This window comes from Loxodonta africana, chromosome 12 (genome assembly GCF_030014295.1).
Source record: "Loxodonta africana isolate mLoxAfr1 chromosome 12, mLoxAfr1.hap2, whole genome shotgun sequence".
Taxonomy (NCBI): Eukaryota; Metazoa; Chordata; class Mammalia; order Proboscidea; family Elephantidae; genus Loxodonta; species Loxodonta africana.
In genome coordinates, this window is record NC_087353.1 from 50,715,496 (window position 1) to 50,733,455 (window position 17,960).

General features: G+C 49.2%; 1 protein-coding gene across 1 annotated transcript in view; it reads right to left on the bottom strand.

Annotated features, from left to right (window-relative positions):
* The window catches only part of ONECUT1 (one cut homeobox 1), a 43,940-nt gene extending 27,376 nt beyond the window's left edge, over positions 1–16,564 (bottom strand). Inside the window, exon 1 of the mRNA XM_064295251.1 lies at positions 15,457–16,564. Coding sequence (XP_064151321.1) covers positions 15,457–16,564 — 1,108 coding nt within the window. The remainder of the gene's footprint in view (positions 1–15,456) is intronic.
* Between the last annotated feature and the right edge of the window lie 1,396 nt (positions 16,565–17,960).

Sequence of the window (17,960 nt, forward strand, 5' to 3'; positions counted from 1 at the left end):
GAAAAAAAGAGTAGCTGCTAAGGCTGCTTATGTACAACCCAAACCTCATGAAATTTGATTCCTTGGTTTGGATGTTTAGGTCATGGTTTCGTGGGACATTCCAGTTAACTGGCCTAATAATGTATTTAGTGCTTCTGTCCTACCTCCTACTTTATTGCGTAGTGCCTGGGGTCTTAAAAACAGCCATCCAAGGCACACCAATTCGTCTCTATTCACCTGGAGCAACAGAGGAAGAAGGAGGGTCAGGAATAGAAAGGAGAGGGCTATGGAATGTGTGCTAATTGCCTCCATGAACAACTGCTTCCTTTGCCATGAGAGCAGAAGAACGGAATGGTGCCCGGCTACCGTTACTAAATATTTTTATCAAAGATTCCATATAAGAATCCTGGTCAAAAGGTGGAAAATGTAGAACAAAATTTAAAATTCTCATGGGCCCTACAATTTCTGGAGCCATGGAGCATGGAGGAACCCTTAGCACTATTGCCCTGAGATAATCTTTGAACCTTAAATCAAAAATATCCCCTGAAGTCATCTTAAAACTGAACAATAGTTTAGCTTAACCAGTAAGAAAGGTCAGCCTTGAATGCTACCCTCTTTTAAAAACTACCTATATGGGATCAAATTGGCAACAGTAACTCGAAAGATTAAAAAGGAACCTTAGAGGGCAATGAGTTTATGTTAATGGGGGAGGAACAACTCAGAAAAGGAGGGTGAGAGTTGTTGCACAACTTGAAGAGCGTAATCAATGTTAGCAAATGGTAAATGTAGAAGCTGTTGAATTGATGTATATTTCCAACAACAAAACAAATAACGGTTAGAGAAAAAAAAAATACTAAGGCCAGGTTGTGCAAATGGTTTGTCCTTGACTACTAACCTAAGTTGGCAATTCAAAGGCACCCTGTGGCTCTGTGGAAGAAAGGCTTAGTGATCTGCTTCCATAAAGATTACAGACAAGAAAACCTGAGCAGTTCAACTCCATGAATCAGAATTGACTGAACAAGTTCCTTCCTTCCTTCCTTCCTTCCTTCCTTCCTTCCTTCCTTCCTTCCTTCCTTCCTTCCTTCCTTCCTTCCTTCCTTCCTTCCTTCCTTCCTTCCTTCCTTCCTTCCTTCCTTCCTTCCTTCCTTCCTTCCTTCCTTCCTTCCTTCCTTCCTCCCTCCCTTCCTCCCTTCCTCCCTTCCTCCCTTCCTCCCTTCCTCCCTTCCTCCCTCCCTCCCTCCTTCCCTCTCTCCTTCCTTTCTTCCATTCATATCATGATGAAAGCAGGATCCAAAATTGTATATACACAGGACAATAATTAACTAGTTGGCAAAAATCTCCAGCATTGTGTTGAAGGCAGTGCTCTACAATAATATAGTAGCTGTGTCTGGGTGATGTCTTACTTTAAAATAGGGAGGCTGGGTGGTAGGTAGTATACATTACATAAGCCTAAATTTTGAACAAATTTTGAATGTTGAATTGCCTTTCATGAAAAAGCTAAGGGGACTGCCATTTAAGCACTTGGGACCATTTTGAAGTACCCAGAAGGGTGGTCACCCTGTGGCTACTTCTCTAATTTCATTGCTGAGGTAATTGCACTGGGTAGCACTTTGCTGGGCATGTAAATAATTTCTTGGAAGGCAAATGTAGATCAGCCAAAAGAGCAGAATTAAAGGAAGCAAGAGCCATTTGCTATTTTCCCTAGAAAGTTATCTTCTGAGAGATGGGATAGGCCCTTGATTATTTTAAGAGGGACGCACGTGCGCGTGCACACACACACACACACGCACACCACACATTCCCACACACTTAACAAGCCACACACAAGAAACTGGTAACAGGGGTTACCTCTAGAGAGGGGGACTGGGCAGTCAGGGAATAGTTGGGAGGAAAACTTGGTTTTCTCTGTACAACTTTTTATGCTGTTTCAATTTTTAAAATGATGTACATGTATTATGTATTCAAAAGCAAACATACATTAATTAAAAAATTCCTTTTTAAAATTTGGGGCTCATGTGGCACTGTGAAAATAACTACATTAAACTTTCTTTCTTAAGAGAATGTTTGACTTCAGAATGTTGGTTCCCATTGTAAACTGATCTGAAAGTGACTAAAACCAAGGTTTGTTAACACTTGTTTGCCCTTCTTTTGGAGAACACAAGTGTCCAGCTGAGTGGATCATCTCTTCTCTTGTTGTCTTGGCTTACAGACAGAAGGCTCCTCTAACAGCAGGGACAAATTGAGCTAATCTTTCACACTGGTTCTCTGTGGCTCCTGTGTGCCCAATGGCAGGCAACTGGCTGGGTTGAGAGTGGCCATCACTGCCCACCAACACTGGGAAGCCAAAGCCAAAACAGGAAGACTGAACCCACAGTCTTCACCTTATTAGCATCACACTAACAGCCTGTCTTCCTTATTAAGTGACATGTTCAGATCTGTGCAGAGGCCAGACAGCCCACCTGTCTTCAGAATATGCTTGACAGAGTGGGCTATTCTATGGTTATGTTGATCCACCATATTTCCAAAGTAGAACAACTGAGCCAGTTCCTCTTTCATGCTCACCTCCCATGATCTCCTCTCAATTTTACTTTAGAAACACCTCTCAAATTTTGCCCACCATCTCTCCACCTCTCATCTCTGCTGGCAGTGACATACAACTAGACCCTTACAAGCTATTGCCACCTTTCCTAGCTAGGCCCCTGCTACTTCTTCTCCTATTATTTTCCATTCAAGCTACCAGTATGCTTTCAAAAGCACAGTCTGATCATTTTGCTCCACTACAGGTCACAACTTCCTTGAGCTCCTCCTGCCTTTTGGCCCACACAGGCACACAAGGTCCTTTATAATTTTATTCAGTCTTCTCTCCAGTTTCCTTTCCTGTGCCCACAGAATTTTATCTATCCCTAGATCATAGCACCCATCAGAGACGTGTTAAGTATTTACTATGCTTTCCCTTCCTATGAGCTTCTCCAGGTATGACTCCATCACTCTTCTTTCCAGCCCACTAAGCCCACTGTGTGGTACACAGGAGGCACCCAATTCATGTTTGGCAATGAAGGGAAATTGAACTTTGGAATGATGTGATGTGGCTCACAATGGTATCTCAGACTTTAATGTGCATATGGATCTCCCAGGGGTCTCGTTAAATGCAGATTCAGATTCAGCAGGTCTGGGTGGGACCTGAGACTCTGCATGTCTAACAAGCTCCCAGGTGAGGCTGGTCTTGGTCTGTGAAACACTCTTTGGGTAGCAAGGACCTACAGAACAGTGATAATTTTTAGATGGAAAAGTGTGTGTTTCCAATCTTGAACCAATTTTGAATTCAATCTTGAGTTCTTGGGTGAACCTTTGATCTCAAAAGTGATCAGAAGAAGACGAAGTTCTACTCTGACATGTGTGTGTATATGTATATATGTAACACATGTACATATATATAATATATAATCACCATAAAAAAAAAAAGATACCACATATGGTAAGTTACGAAGTTATAGATTGTTCCAGAAATGAGGGTAAAATAAAAAAAAAAATAAGGAGGCAAAAAGAAAAGTCATTTGCTCTTAAATTCTCAATATCAGCATTATAATTCTCAAGTTGTAGACAATCACCTAAGAGGCTTTTTAAACAACACATATTCTGCCCCTGCCTCTTTTCCACCAAACTAATTTGCTGTCCTAGAAGAATATGAAACCACCTTCCTACCCCTCCCCTACTGATGAAAACACAGCCTTGGAGAATCCTCCTGTTATTGATGGGAATGTATCATATTACTGAGTTGTGTTGGGGAGGAACAAGCTTTCAGCTATACAGTAATACAGATTTAAGAAATCTGGGAAGGGGTTTCAGCCAGGGTTTCCACACATACTGTTCCTCCCTCTTCCTCCATTTCTGACTCAAGTCCTCCTCATCCTCCAGATCTTCAATTACTTGTCCCATTTATCACACCCTGGGTGGTGCAAATGGTATCATGCTTGGCTGCTAACCAAAACGTTGGAGGTTTGAGTCCACCCAGAGGTGTCTCAGAAGAAAAGTCTGCAGATCTACTTCCAAAAAAATCAGCTGCTGAAAACCCACAGTTCTACTCTGACACACATGGGGTCACCACAAGTTGGAACTGACTCCATGACAACTGGTACTGGTCATCACACCCTGAAGTTATCCTTCTTGGAACAACAACGACAAAAAAAAAACCCAACCAAAAAGAAATACCTGAGTAGCTAGCTATTCCCTTGTATTTACCACTAGACTGTGAGTTCCCAGGGAGCAAGGAGCCAAATCTGCTATTCACTCCATCTCTAGCACTGAGCACAGAACCTGCTAGAGCAATGAAGAAATGAACCCCTCCTTCTATATCTAACAAAATTTCTCCTTTTACTTCTCATGCCCTGTCCACAATCAGCCTAAGTGCTGTTGTTGTTAGTTGCCATCGAGTTGATTCTGACTCATGGTGACCCCATGTGTGCAGAGTAGAACTGCTCCATATAGTTTCCAAGGTTGTGATCTTTCAGAAGAAGATAGGCAGGCCTGTCTTCCAAGGCACCTCTGGGTGGCTTTGAACTGCCAACCTTTTGGCTTGAAGTCAAGCACTTAGGGACTCCAGGCCCAAGTTCTAGGAATCAATAATTCATAACAAGGCTGACATTTAGCACAAGAATTTGAACTACTTAAATGACAGTAGAAAACATCTTAGAGTTTGTTTGCTCCAAATTGTTTGGATTGGGGAACCAGACAAAAACAATCTTTCTTTCTACTCAACGTTAAAATTAAATACTATTTACTGCTTATAAATGGAGTCCCTGAATAGTGCAAATGGTTAAGTGCTCAACTACTAGCCAAAATGTTGGTCGTTCGAACCTACCCAGAGATGCCTTGGAAGACAGGCTTGGTAACCTGCTTCCAAAAGGTCAGAGCCTTAAAAACCCTGTGGAGCAGTCCTAGTCTGCACATACAGGGTCACCATGACTCAGAATTGACCCAATGGCAGCTAACACTACCACTTACAAAGCAATCTGTGCCAGATAGGTAAGATATGAAGCATAGTAATAAACTGAACACCTGTGAACACACTATCCAACAAGCTGTTGAAGATACAAAGGTGTTTTCTCTCCTCTTACCTCCTTGTCCTCCCCTCCTCTCCTGAATTTTGTGTTAATTATGCATTTGGTTTTTTAAAAAGTTTTTTTTTTTTACCACATATTTATGTATCTCTAAACACTAAGTTGTTCAACATCATTTGCTTTTGAGCTTTATAAAAATGGGGTTGCTCTGGTGTAGTCTTCTATCGCTTACCTTTTAAAAAGTTCAGCACTGTTCCTAGGATTCATTTCTGTTGTGTACAGTTGTAGTTTCATCATTTTTATCACTGTATAAAATTGTATTATATGAATATATCATAATTTATGCATTCCTCATCAGCTATTTGGTCTGTTTCTAGTTTTTCACGCATAAGAACAATGCTGCTACGAATAATCTTTACATGCCTCCTGCAGCATTTGAGGTTTCTCTAGAGAATATGTCAAAGAGTAGAATTGTTGGATATGTCCAACTAATTTTTTAATTCCCAGCAGCAATGTGAAGAGCTCCTGATGATCCGCATCCTCACCTAGGATGTAGACAATGTAATCTCAAACTAAAGCATTTCTGTGCCAGAAGGCAGCACTCCCAACTGGATGGGCTGTTTCCTCCTGATAACCTGACAGGAGACTATCCCCCACCCCTCCCCTGGGGCCGTACACCTTACTAAATCCTGATGTCGGGGACAGAGCACTAAATTGCAATAAGAGACTAGGATGCCAACCGGGCTCTGCCATGGATAGGCAGTCCTCACAGAAGGCAATCTATTATAGAAGGTGGGAGCTGGAAGGAACCCCACAGCCAAACCCTTCATTCCTCATTGAAGGAGACAGGCTCAGAAAGGTTAAATGACTTGACAAGGTCAGAGCTAATTAGTTCAAGAATCTGTTTCCAGGATGCTTGATTCGTAGTTCAGGATCTTTCCTAGTAATTTAAAATAGCATAATATGATCTATAAAATTAATGACTCTGTAAATATTAAAATAACTGACCAGTTCATTTTCTAAGGTAGTTATTTAAGTAACTGATGAATTTGGGAACTTTAGCTTCATATTTGTGAAGTGCATAGGAGTAAAATTATTCAAAGGAATAAAAGGGAAAAATACAACTGTTACAATCATGATTTTCAATATGCAAAGTTGACAGTTTCCTGGGGAAAACAATCTCCAATTATCTGATTGAACACCCTTATCCATGGATCATCCCCCCAGGCAGGAGCCAGGCACTGATTTAAAAAGCCATGTTTTTTAGGAAGGCAAATTTTAAATTTATTAGTTTTTTCAATTCTTTCTCCCTTTATGAGCACTCAGAACTAAGCTATCATAAGAGACTGGGAACTGTTATTTGTGGAGATTATGGCAAAAGAGTTTCAGCGATGATAGCTTATAATCTAATGTGAATGTGGAGAAACATTGAGAAGAGACCCATTTGCAGCAGAGGTACTCTTCAGAATGTGCATCATAACCAAATGCGGCATGATTCTGGGAAGAGGTATCTGTCCCCATCCATGGAAGGCAGAAAACTGGAACTGGGTTGGGCAAGGAGGACTGCCTAATAGGAAGGGTGTTTGTGCAAAGGAAACTGACTTCCAAAGCCTGCGAGTGGAAATTTTTATTCTGGAGCTGTTTATTTCAGGACTTTTCTTCTTCCCCATGCTTGCCCATCTATGTTTTTCCTCCCTATGCCTCGAATCCATTTACTATTTAAACATATCTTTTGGTTTAACAACATCTGCTGTCTGGTAATAAACGCTTTCTGTAAGATGTCCCTCTTCTTAATGTCAGAATAAAACTCAGGAGCTGTTTATTACTCTGGGGTGGGGTGGGAGAGGGAGCACCCAGTAATTTTGCCTAAGAATGCTGAAAAAATGGTTCAGGTTTTCCTCCTAGCAGTCATTTTAATCAGCACTTCCCCTATTCAATGAGCTTGTAGTGCCCCATTACATAATCACCCAGCTCACTGGATTAATGATGAAAAGAGGAACTGATTTTTCCAGTTGCATCATTTGAAGTAAATGTTAAATTTCTTTGAGTCCTTAGTTAACCACATTAGTGTGACAAATATGTCTTTGCCTAGAGTAAGTAATAAGAATTTAATCACTTTAACTGCATCTTAATTACACCGAGTGAATTGAAAGGACGTTTAATAGCAAAGATTAAATTGCCTTAATGAATGATTTTTGTGATTCCATCAATACTGGAATCGCGTTAGACCCTCGTCTCACGCACTCCAGTCGCGGAGCCTGCAGTGAACACAGCGGCCACGATGTGGCGCGCTTCGCCCGTTTATTTAATTTCCCCCCATTGATCTGTTTTAGAAAACAACAGGAAAGAAAGAGAAAACATATAGTTTATTGCGCTCGTCTGATAACCTCTGTTTGGGACTATGAGATCATTACCAGATGTGAAAACGAAAGCAGCGATTTCAGAAACTGTTGATTCTGAGTACCCTATGGCATATGAAAAGGAAGATGAGAAATATGGATGTGGAAACACAAAGGGTTTGACTGAAATTGTAAGCTGTCCTCTGGATGTTTACCAACATATAGACAGAGTTTAAGTCAATTTATTATTTTTCTGTGCAGGGTCCTAAAATATGAGTAACAACAGGCAAGCTTTGGAATAGCAAGATAGATGCTGATGTGAAGCCAAGATCTGTAATTGCTGCCCAGTTGCAGAACAGAATACTGATTCCTGGAAGTATGGAAGTACATGGGTCCTTAGGCACTCCTCTAGTCATGGGTCCCAGTGGGCCAGTCCTATCCACAGGGAGCACATCTAGTGAGATGAGCCTTCCCCATCAATAACTGTTAAGTAAACAAATGGATGGGGAAATTTTGGGTTCCAGGTCTAGCTCTGTTACTGCCTTGCGTTCCCTCTGGCTACTGCTTCAAAAAACGGCAATAAAAGGTTTCTCTTGTAAGTCTTGAGTAAAAAAGAAATAAGTTTCCATAAGTTAACTCTCTTTGAGAATTCTGGGGAGAGGACATGCACTGTCTAATTTCAAGACCTTTATTATGCAGATACTTTCTAGATTCGGTGTTTATGACAGTGAATCACAATCTAGGTCTACAGACTTGGTGGACCTGTACTAGGAATAGAGGCATGGGGTGGGGGGTACGAGGGTTCTGGACTTTGAGTTGGGAAAGCGAGTTTAAAGCTTCAGTGCATTCCAGCTGTGTTACCACAGGAAAATTATTTAACCTCACTGAGGAGAGGAAACGATGGTAACTATCGCACAGACCAGTGGTTCCCAAACTTTGCTGCATATTAAAATCACCTGGGAAGCTTTAAAAAATTTCAATGCCCTGGTCATATCCCATACCAATTCAATCAGGATATCTAGGGCTGGAGTGAGGCATCAATTTTTTTTTTTTTAAGATCCTCAAGTGATTCCAATGTGTAGCAATGTTTGAGAACCACTGTCATAGATAGAAGTATTATATGAGAACATCTATGTGTCTAGTCCTGACAAATCGTATGTGCACAACAATTTTAAGCTCATTTTTTTCTCAATTGCTATGACAAATCTGATTGGTTGTGTTTTAGGGTCTAGTTCTGCTCAGCTGTTGTCTTATTAAATTGATTCACCTAAATGAGAAGAAAATTTCTAGAAGCGTATTTGTTCCAATTTTATGATAATGTGACATCTTTTGTGAAGGACATATGTAGACAACTCTATAGCAAGTCACTGTCATAAATATTTCATACGCTTGTATCAAAATAATCAGATTGTCTGGTGATTGGTCTAGTCACCTTACCCAATCCTATCATTTCAGAAGAGAAGTAGGCCTTCATTCGTATTAAAATACATGTGTTAAAACAAAAGCCTGTACAAACCTATTGATAGAAAATAAGAATTTATGATTGTGCACTAAATTCATTCACATTAGAAATATGTTTTTTTCGTTTTACTGGATTCTATAGGTTGACATTTTTCATGGAAATAATGTGGCTTTCTTCTCCCAGGGGTGCTTATTCATATCCAAATAGAGATACAATAAAAATAATATTTAATGACTATTTGGTAAATGCTACCTAGCATTATAAGAAAACTATCTTCTAAGAACTATGACCTCAGTAAGACGCTGCTTCTTTTGCTACCCTAGGCTGTGGACCATTCAATTTTACCAAGAGTGTGAAAATCCTGCTATTTTAATGAGGACTAAAATGAAACTAGTTGTTTCTTATCCAACATCCAGCCTTAACAATTTCCTTGGTTGATTTAAAATATTGCTAGTTTTTAAATATTCCCATACGTGGAGTTCACAAAGAGCACTGACTACTGTCACTTCACGGGCAAGGCCTCTGATTATGGAAGCTGAGAAACAAACACCTGAGAGACTCTGTTTTAATCACTCGCCTTCATTAACCTGAGGATTTTCTTTCTTACAAGGAAATCAGAAATAATTTACCGATATGCCCCATAAGAACTATTTCTTCCAAGAACTTTGAGCAGCACTGCCTGTTTGATTAGCTGAATTTGCCATGGATGTGGAAATGATGACATCAAAACAGCTCGTGTAACAACCTCCTTAAAGATCTCGTAGATTAGAGATGACTATAGATTTCCCCCAGCACGGATCAAAGGGAGTAAACTGAATGTTTTAGCTTGATGATCCAACCCCTGTCACGCATAAGGGACGTGAATTCTGATTTTATAAGCAGGTGTGCACGTGCACTCAGATGCACACACAAAGCTGTTGTGGAGGGACCAAAAGATCAACCACCTGATTGACTCTAGTAGATCCCATCTTTTCCATCACTTGACTCCACCAGTGTATACTCCTGGAGGGTCCTCACACTTTCTCATAAATTTTGGAATATTGGCTCTTAGTTTTCATTTAGTTGCTATGACTTTTTAAAGGTATCCTAGCCACCTTCCAAGCGCGAAGAGAAACTGGACGAGGCAACAAGGTGGTAGGGCCCTGTCCAGGGCCCTGATGCAGCGGATGCAGTGGAGTGGCTCCAGGTCAGCTGGTCTCCGAACGCCCTTTCGCCCACCCCACACAAAACAAAGACCTCCAAGCTCAAGGCCTGAGAACTGCCTCCTGACTCGGATCAGCTCCCTGGAAGGGGAAACAACAAAACAAAGGAACCACTGATCAGGCCATTACCATATCTCTCAGCCCCAAATTCCAACTTGAGACCACCTGAGTCACCTTTTCTACACTGACCTTGCTTTTCTCAAATAGAAACATGCTGGAAAAAATACAATTTGGATAGAAAATCCCAACATGCATTTTGTTTGGGGAGGCTAGGGTAGGGATGTACTTTGGAGGGACAGGAGTTTTGACTCCAACAATGGTGTAATACCCAGGCATTGTTGGGGATCCAAATGGATACACTAAATACCCTTCTCTTTATCCTCCACACCCTCTTCTTACTAAGATAGTTACCGTTATGAAAATCACCAGGAAACAATGTTATAGATACAAAGACGCAGCAATCATCCCTTTTCTATTCGCAGCGGGCTGAACCACAGAGGCTTCCTGGGCACCTGGCGCCAGTGGCCCGCAGGGGGCGCGCGTGGCTTCTAAACCACAGCCCGTCCGCCTACACCAGGAACCAAAATCAAACCAAACCCGTTCCGGTGGAGTCGATTCCAACTCATAGCGACCCTAATACCGGGAAGGTGAGTCCAAATGGTGGGCAAAGCAGAAGTTCGGCTCCCCGCCGCGCGCCTGAAGATAAAGGAATACGTGTCCAGGGCTTTGAGTGCTTCGTTGACACAACACAACAGTGCTATCTTTGGCACTGTCCGTTCTAAGTGTCAGTCGCAAGGGTCAGATGGTGGGGCCGGGTCTCTAGTGACAGCCGAGCCTGGGCTGGGCAGGCCACTCCGGCCAACCCCGATCGCTCTGGGCGCTTCCAAGTGGTCTGGGGTTGCAGCGCTGGCGGGACAGTTACCCTTCGAACAGGTCGCGGGTGTTTGTCTCTGGCTGTATCCTCGCTGCGCTGATATCAAGGTCGCCACACAACAGACGTCAGGCCTCCTCAAACCCCAGAAGAAGCTCTCTCTCACCCCAGCCAAACTAGCGACTCCAATCTTAACCAAATGCACGCTTCTCCAGCTACCCCTTCTTCTCGCTGGGGCTTGTTCTTCCAAGTGGGAATTGCACAGAGAGGACTATTGTCCCGCGCTCCCGAGGGAACAGACATGGGCTGTGCCCTCGCAGAGCCCTCTGATGATTCACCCCAAGAGCGAGTCTTTTTGGTTTCGCGGTCGGCTGGTGGGGGGCGGGTCCCCAGCAGACTCTCTGGATACACTGCCACCATTAGGCCTGGGCGGGCTCTCTGATGCCAATCTCTGCCTGACAAACAGGACTGCCCCCGGGCCACGCCCGGAGGAGGCCAGCCGGGCTTTCTGAAAGAGGCGTCCCTGAGGGCGACCCTCCTCCCAACCCCGCCTCCGCGGGCTCCCGAGGTGGACCAGTTGGCCGCACCCCGCCGGTCCTTTGTTCTCACCCGGGCCGGTTGGGAACAGCTGCGCTGCCCAAGACCCGCCTCGTGGAGCCGCGAGGGAATCGGTCCACTTGTCGTCTTCTCCTGCCACCTAAGGCCCAGAAATCCTTCCAGCTCCCGCATCCCATACGCCTAGTCCTGCTCTCTCGATCCGACCCGGGAGCCTTTGTGGGTTCGGGAGGTGAGAATTCCCAGGGTCCTGCATCGCACCTCTTCTGCCCTGCCCCCGCACCCCTTCTGCCCTGCCCCCCGAGGTGTAGGGAAGTGATGGGACAGTCGAAATGTCACCTGCCGGGATAAATATTAACAAAAAGCAAATGGACTTGCGCAGGGGCCAGTTATCAATCAACTAGGCCTCAAGGCCACTCACGGCAAACACTGCACAGGTTGAGCCGGGCAAGAGTTTCTCATGGCGGCCTCCTGACCGACCACACCCCCAAGGTTCAGGACCTCCCCCAGCCCACTCTGGAGCAAATCCCGGGCGGGAAGAGGGCGCAGTCCGGGACCACTCCCGGGGGGGGCCGTTTGGAGGCATCCGCGCCTCTAGGTTGGGCAGAGTCGGTGTGGCCTCATTGCATTCCCACCCGACCCCTAGATGTGCGCACTGTCGCCTTCTGGGTCCTCAGTGCTGCCTGCACCCGCTGATCTGCGCGCTTCACAGCCTTTTCTGGTGCTGGCAGCTCCCGCCGCGCAGCTGAGGCCTTCTGAAATCTTTCATCGGAAACGAATCCCCTCGTGTCTTGATAGGCGCCCGCGTCAGAAAAGAGGCACCCACTTACCTGCACAGCCCAACCCACCCACCCGACCCAGGACAAGACGCTGCACGAGCTGGTAGCCCTGCGCTCTCATGGGGCAGCAGCGAGTATCACATTCAAACCAAAACCCGTTGCCTTCGAGTCGATTACGACTCACAGCGACCCTATAGTATCACACTGATGGGACATATATTGATTTTTTTTTGAGTACTTAATTCAGTGAGAGTTTCGTCCTGTCGCCCGTTTCCCACTAACCCACGTAATTTCGTGACCGGAAGGCGCCTACCCAAACACGCCGGCGCGTGCGCTGAGGTCCGACCCAATATAACAGGTCGCGCGGAGCCCGAGGGACAAAAAGGGGCCTAGAGAAGACACCCTCCTGCTGCGGAGCGAAGGAGCAGACCTCTGTGGGCCGGGGCCTCCCCCGGGGTGGGAACCGAGGTCCGGTTCTTTGCGCTCATCAAACGTGCCAAGCGGTAAAGCTTGCCTCAGGAAAGGGGAACTGGGGGGAGAGAGGGAGCGGCAACTTTCCGCTGCACAGCCAAGGAGCCGGGCAATCGTTTTAAGGCTCCAGCGTTCAGGGCTTCCTAGAAATCATTTGGAGGGTTCAGAAAATTTACCCCCACTTTTTTTTCTTTTTTAATTAATGAAAATGGTAACAAGGCGGCTGGTTCTTCAATGACTTTAAAAAGGTCGGTTCTTTCTCGGTGTGAAGGAACCGCTTGTCTCTACCCTCATGGCGCCCTTAGTCGTAGTCCTCCCCACCCCTTTAATTAAGTTAAAGAAAGGACGGCCAAAAAGATGACGGTCCATCCCGGTCTTAAGACGCAGCCGCTTGAGGTCTGAAACCAACCGTGTGTTTTGCTACTGTCTTTGATTTTCCACATTTCGGAGGAAAAGACTACGTACCTGGAGCTAAGGGCTGGGCACGGCTCGCCAAGAACTGCTCTATGGGCTGTTGGGTGCGCAAGCAGGTGTCCCCTCGATGGCCACCGGTCCCCCCCAGGGGGCCCAGCACCCCACCTGTGCCTGTCTACCTCCCCGCACCTCCCGCGCACTGGTCCCAGGAGGGCTTTCCCTCACCATCACAGCGGAGCCAGCTGAGCTCATCTTTCCACGCGTGGAGGTCAGTGGTCGCTCGCGCAGGGCAGGACGCTAAAACCGGCTTCCAGGGCTTAAGTGTCGGCGCTGAACAGAACCTGTCAGTCTTTCCAGGGGACAACGTGAGGTATTGGGGGTAAGGCAGTCCACTGAAGTTCAGGGGCACGCGACTTCCCAGGTTGGGGGGTGAAGAAGCTTGGTGCATTCCTTTCCATTTCCATCCCCTTCCCTTACTTCCCTGTCCCGGCTAGCCGGCCGCGGTAGCCCCTGCCTAGTAAAAGGTCGGGAAGCTCCGGCCTGGCGTGGGTGTGAGAAAAGACACTGACGACCTTAGACGCCTGCAGAGACCGAGCAGGCAGGGCTAGGAGCAGCTCTTTCGCAGCCCCTCTGGAAACGTGGTTGCCCTTGGGTCTCGCTCAGCCCACGGGGTGCGAAATGGTGCCAGCACATAGGCTAAAGAACATTCTTTCCATCCCGCCGGAGTGGAAGCGCGGGAGTCCAGGATTCCGAAGGGCATCCAACCCCGTAAGCCTCTCTCTCCCTCACCTGTCCCACCCCTTCTACTTGACTCCAGGGCTCCGGCTACAGAAGCCCAAGCTGCAACTTGGCTTGGCACAAACGAGCTGGAGCAGAGCTGGAAAACCAGGCGGGGCAGAGACTCAGCGAGCGCGACGCTCCGGCTACTAGGCCTCGAGCGCCTAGAACCCTGGCGCGCTCTGAGTCGCAACCCGACTGGAGCAGCAGGCTTGCGGACACCTGCCTCCCCCTAGCTTCTCATTGGTAGGTCGGGGTGGGGGGAGGGGACTCTGGCCTTTCCCGTTGATTTTAGACTGTGAAACGGCTCAGTGGCTCAGTGCCCCCGGCTCCGAATGCATTGGCTGTCTTTCGTTCTCCAGGGACGAATTAAAGAAGAACAATCAGTTAATTAACAAACCCTCATTCCAGCTTTTACCTTTCTTTTCGCCAGGTCTCAAACCTGGGGGCCGGGCTGAGATGGGGTAGGGGGGATAGAGGGAGGAGGAGAGGGCCGGGACCCCGGAGTCAATCAGCTTGGCAACTTCGCTCGATTCGCATCAAACCGAGTCAGTTCTTGGCTGCCCTCGCCTCTGCACCCCTGCGAATCCGCCTGAAACCCCTCTGAGGTTCCAGCTGGGCTCAGGAGTCCCCTCCGCCAGTCGCCAGCCAGAGAGTCCTCCTGTATTTCAGCCCACAGAATTCGGAGGAGTTGGCCAGAGGCGCTGCCTGCACCTGGGCTCGGAAACACCCGAGCTTTGGGACCAGGAAACCTCTGCATGGAGAATCAGGCGAAAATCACACAGAATAAAACGAAAAGCCAAGTCCTAAGTGAATCGACTGTAAAGGCCGTCCCTGGGTTCTGCTAGAAGCGCTCCTGTTCCTGGGATGGTGGCAGCCCTCGCCTGGACCTCGGCATCGTCTGCCTCCCTCTCCTTTTCATAGCGAGTTCCACGCGCAGAGTGCATGCCAACAGTACACCGTGTCGCGCTGTGCACCCACCGCTGGCAGCTTCAGAATGTTTTGCTAGTATGTGCAAAGTGCGGTTCCCGCTGAGCTTGCCCAGTGCCAATGAAGTGAGCGCGGGAGGGGGTCACCGCAGCAAGTTCCGCCAAACCCAGGCTGGCAGCCTTCACCTCCAGCTCGCTCCAGCCCAGTGCCGGGGTATGTGCCACGGGCATTGCCTGGGAGCACCTGTAGGCGATTTTACGCACGCGGTTGCCTCCCTCTCCCCAAATCCGGAGTGCCTAACCCAGAGAGAATGTGTCCCGCCAAGTGAGGGACTTCTCTCGGTCTCCGACTTTGCTAGCTTCCAGCGCTGTACCCGAGCACAAATGCGCCCCACAGTTGCCAAGGCCGCTCCGACTTAGCTCTCAGAGCCTCCCACAGCCCAAAGCGCTGAGTCCTGAATGAGAAAGGGCCGTGTTGTGCCAGCTCTTCCAGACCCAGGGGCCCCCTTCTCAGGGAAAGGGGTGGCGGAATGAAGCCCTTTCTCCTTCCCTCCCTCCTTCGGTCCCTTTGGCTTCCCTGTCCCCTAATCCTCAGCACGCCCAGCTCCTAGGCCGGCTCACCTGCTAAACGGAGCGCGGACATGCGCTGGAACTCGGGCTCCTGCAGCCACTTCCACATCCTCCGGAAGGTCTCCCGGCCAGACTTGAGTTTGCTCCAGGGTTTGGGGTTGCGCAGCAGGTCCGAGAGAGTCCCCTGGGAGCGGCAGAGCACCCTCTGCGCGAAGATGGCCTGTGGAATGCTGTAGCGCTTGAGCTCGGTAGTGATACGCTGCGCCACCTCTTTGGTATTGATCTCTTCCATCTGCCCTGAATTAGTTCCATTGCTGACCTGCACGCCGGTCACTGAAGGGTTGGACTCCCGGGTCGTGCCCAGGAGCTGCCCGTGGCCCTGGGCGTTCAGGTGGGCATGGGTGTGGTGAGAGGGAATGCCGTTGAGGGGCACCATGCCAGCCGTTGTTGGCGTGAGGTGCTGCTCTCCATGGCGGGCGAGCATGGCCGGGTGGTGGGTTTCAAAGCCGTTGGGGGTGAGCATCTTGTCGGTGGGCATGGAGGCGCCCGGGTGAGCGTAGTGGGGAAGCCCTTGCTGGGAGTTATGGATGCTGCCCAAACCGGAGCTGGAGAGGGGCGAGAGGCTTTGGCCCATGCTGGCCACGTCCTTGTGATAGGGGGTATAGAGATTATTCATGGAGGCCAGCCCGCGCTCGTCCCTCATGAGCGTGAAGCTACCGCTCACGTTGCCGGCCAGGCGCTGGTGGTGGTGCGGGTGGTGGTGGTGGTGGTGGTGGTGGTGGTGGTGGTGATGGTGGTGGGGGAACTTGTCCGAGACGGTGGAGATAGGCGGCAGAGGCTGCAGAGGGGTTAAGGTGGTGTAGGTGGTGGGCATGCTCATACCTGGGGGAGTCTCGCAGGCCATGGTCATGCTGGGATGCAGGGGGCCGGCCAGGCTGTGCTCAGGAGCCCGGTGGTGGTGGTGGTAATCACCGCCGCCGTCCAGCAGGGACGCCAGGCCCATGGAGCGCGGGTGCGCGGGGGGCAGGTGGCTGCCGCGGTGAGCCACGGAGCTACGCGAGTGGGGGCTGCCGCCCAGCAGGTCGGCGGGGGCGGGCACCTGCTCGTGGCTCACCCCGTGCAGCTCGCTGATCGCCTCCATGGTCAGCTGCGCGTTCATCGTGATCAGGGCGAGCAGGCGGTGGACACAACATCGATGTGGCCAGGCAGAGGCTGCGAGGGGCGCACAGAGTCCGGTCTTCACACCGGCCGCCGGCAACTGCTACCTTCCTTCCTTGCTCTCACTGTGGGGCTCTGTTTCTGTCTCTCTTGCCCCCACCTCCCCCTCTGCGTCCTTGGCTTCCTCAGTTTTTTTTTTTTCTTTTAATATTAATTTCCAAAAAGGATCCGCGCTGTTGGACTAGCGCGGTGCCCCCCCCCGCCCCGGCCCGGCCTCCTCTCGCCTCTTTGCTTCTTATAATTGTGAGCCCCCCGGCTCCCCTGATGCTACCCGTATGCCTGCAGCAGCTGCTGCCTGCCGGCGCGGTTCGCCAGCTCTAGCCATGGCTCGGTTACTGTTGCAGACTCTTTGGTCGCCCTGCTGCCGCCCCTGCTGCCACTGCCGCCTGCCCTCAGGCCCGCTGGGCGGGCGCAGTACGCATGCGCTCCATGTGGCCCCGCCCCCTGGCCTGTGTTGTCCCCTCACAAATGAAAGGGGCTGGGGGTGCGGTGTGGGGGGGGGGAAATGCCTTCCCAGCGGTGCCGGGCAAACCCGGAACCGAGCACGTCTGCTAAGGCCGGACGCAGGGCGCGACCTAGGGTAGCTGCTGCGACCGAGGATACTCGCTCTCCCTGGCTCAGGTGGGCTGTCTCCTCCCAGCCCTGGGCCCCTCCTGCCAGCCTCCCATTCCAGGTGGCGCGATACGGTTGGAGAGCCATCTTCTCTGTCTCTCCAGTTCTGCCTCCTGGCGCAGGCTGCTCAGGGAACTGGCGACGGTGTCATCATCCCTTCCTCTCTTGCCCAGTAAACTGTATTTTCTGGATAGCTGCTGGGAGTCTGCGCTCTCCCCGTCCTCAAGTGCTTATCCTTCTTGGGGGGCAGGGACACAAATTTCTTCAAGGCCTGGGTCAGCATGGTGGCAGTTGCCGAGGCATCCTCCGCCTCTCCCCTCTCCTCCACCAGTATTCTTCTGCCTACCCTCCCCTATCCATGCCCTGGGGGAGAGCAGCGGTGGGTGCTGAGGGTCCTGACCCAGGCCACACCTCGCTGTACCTTGCCGCCTGGGTCCTTCTCATGCTCAGCGGCTCAAGGGTCTCGGCTTGTGCGTTGTGAGGTGGGGGGAGGATGGCCTCCTAGGTTCCCACTTTAACTTCCAGTGCTGGTGGGGCATCCGAGGCTCTGGCCCTTCCTGCAGTTGCTCATGGCCCGCCTGCTAAAGCACCCAGAGGCAGCAGCTTGAGGGGAGGAACAGAAGGGACAAAGTGGAGGCGGGCACGTCAGTTTCCGCTTGGACCTGGCCCGTAGGGACGCCTTCTTTGCGGCGCGTCTCAAGAGGAGTCTCCAGATTTGAAAATCA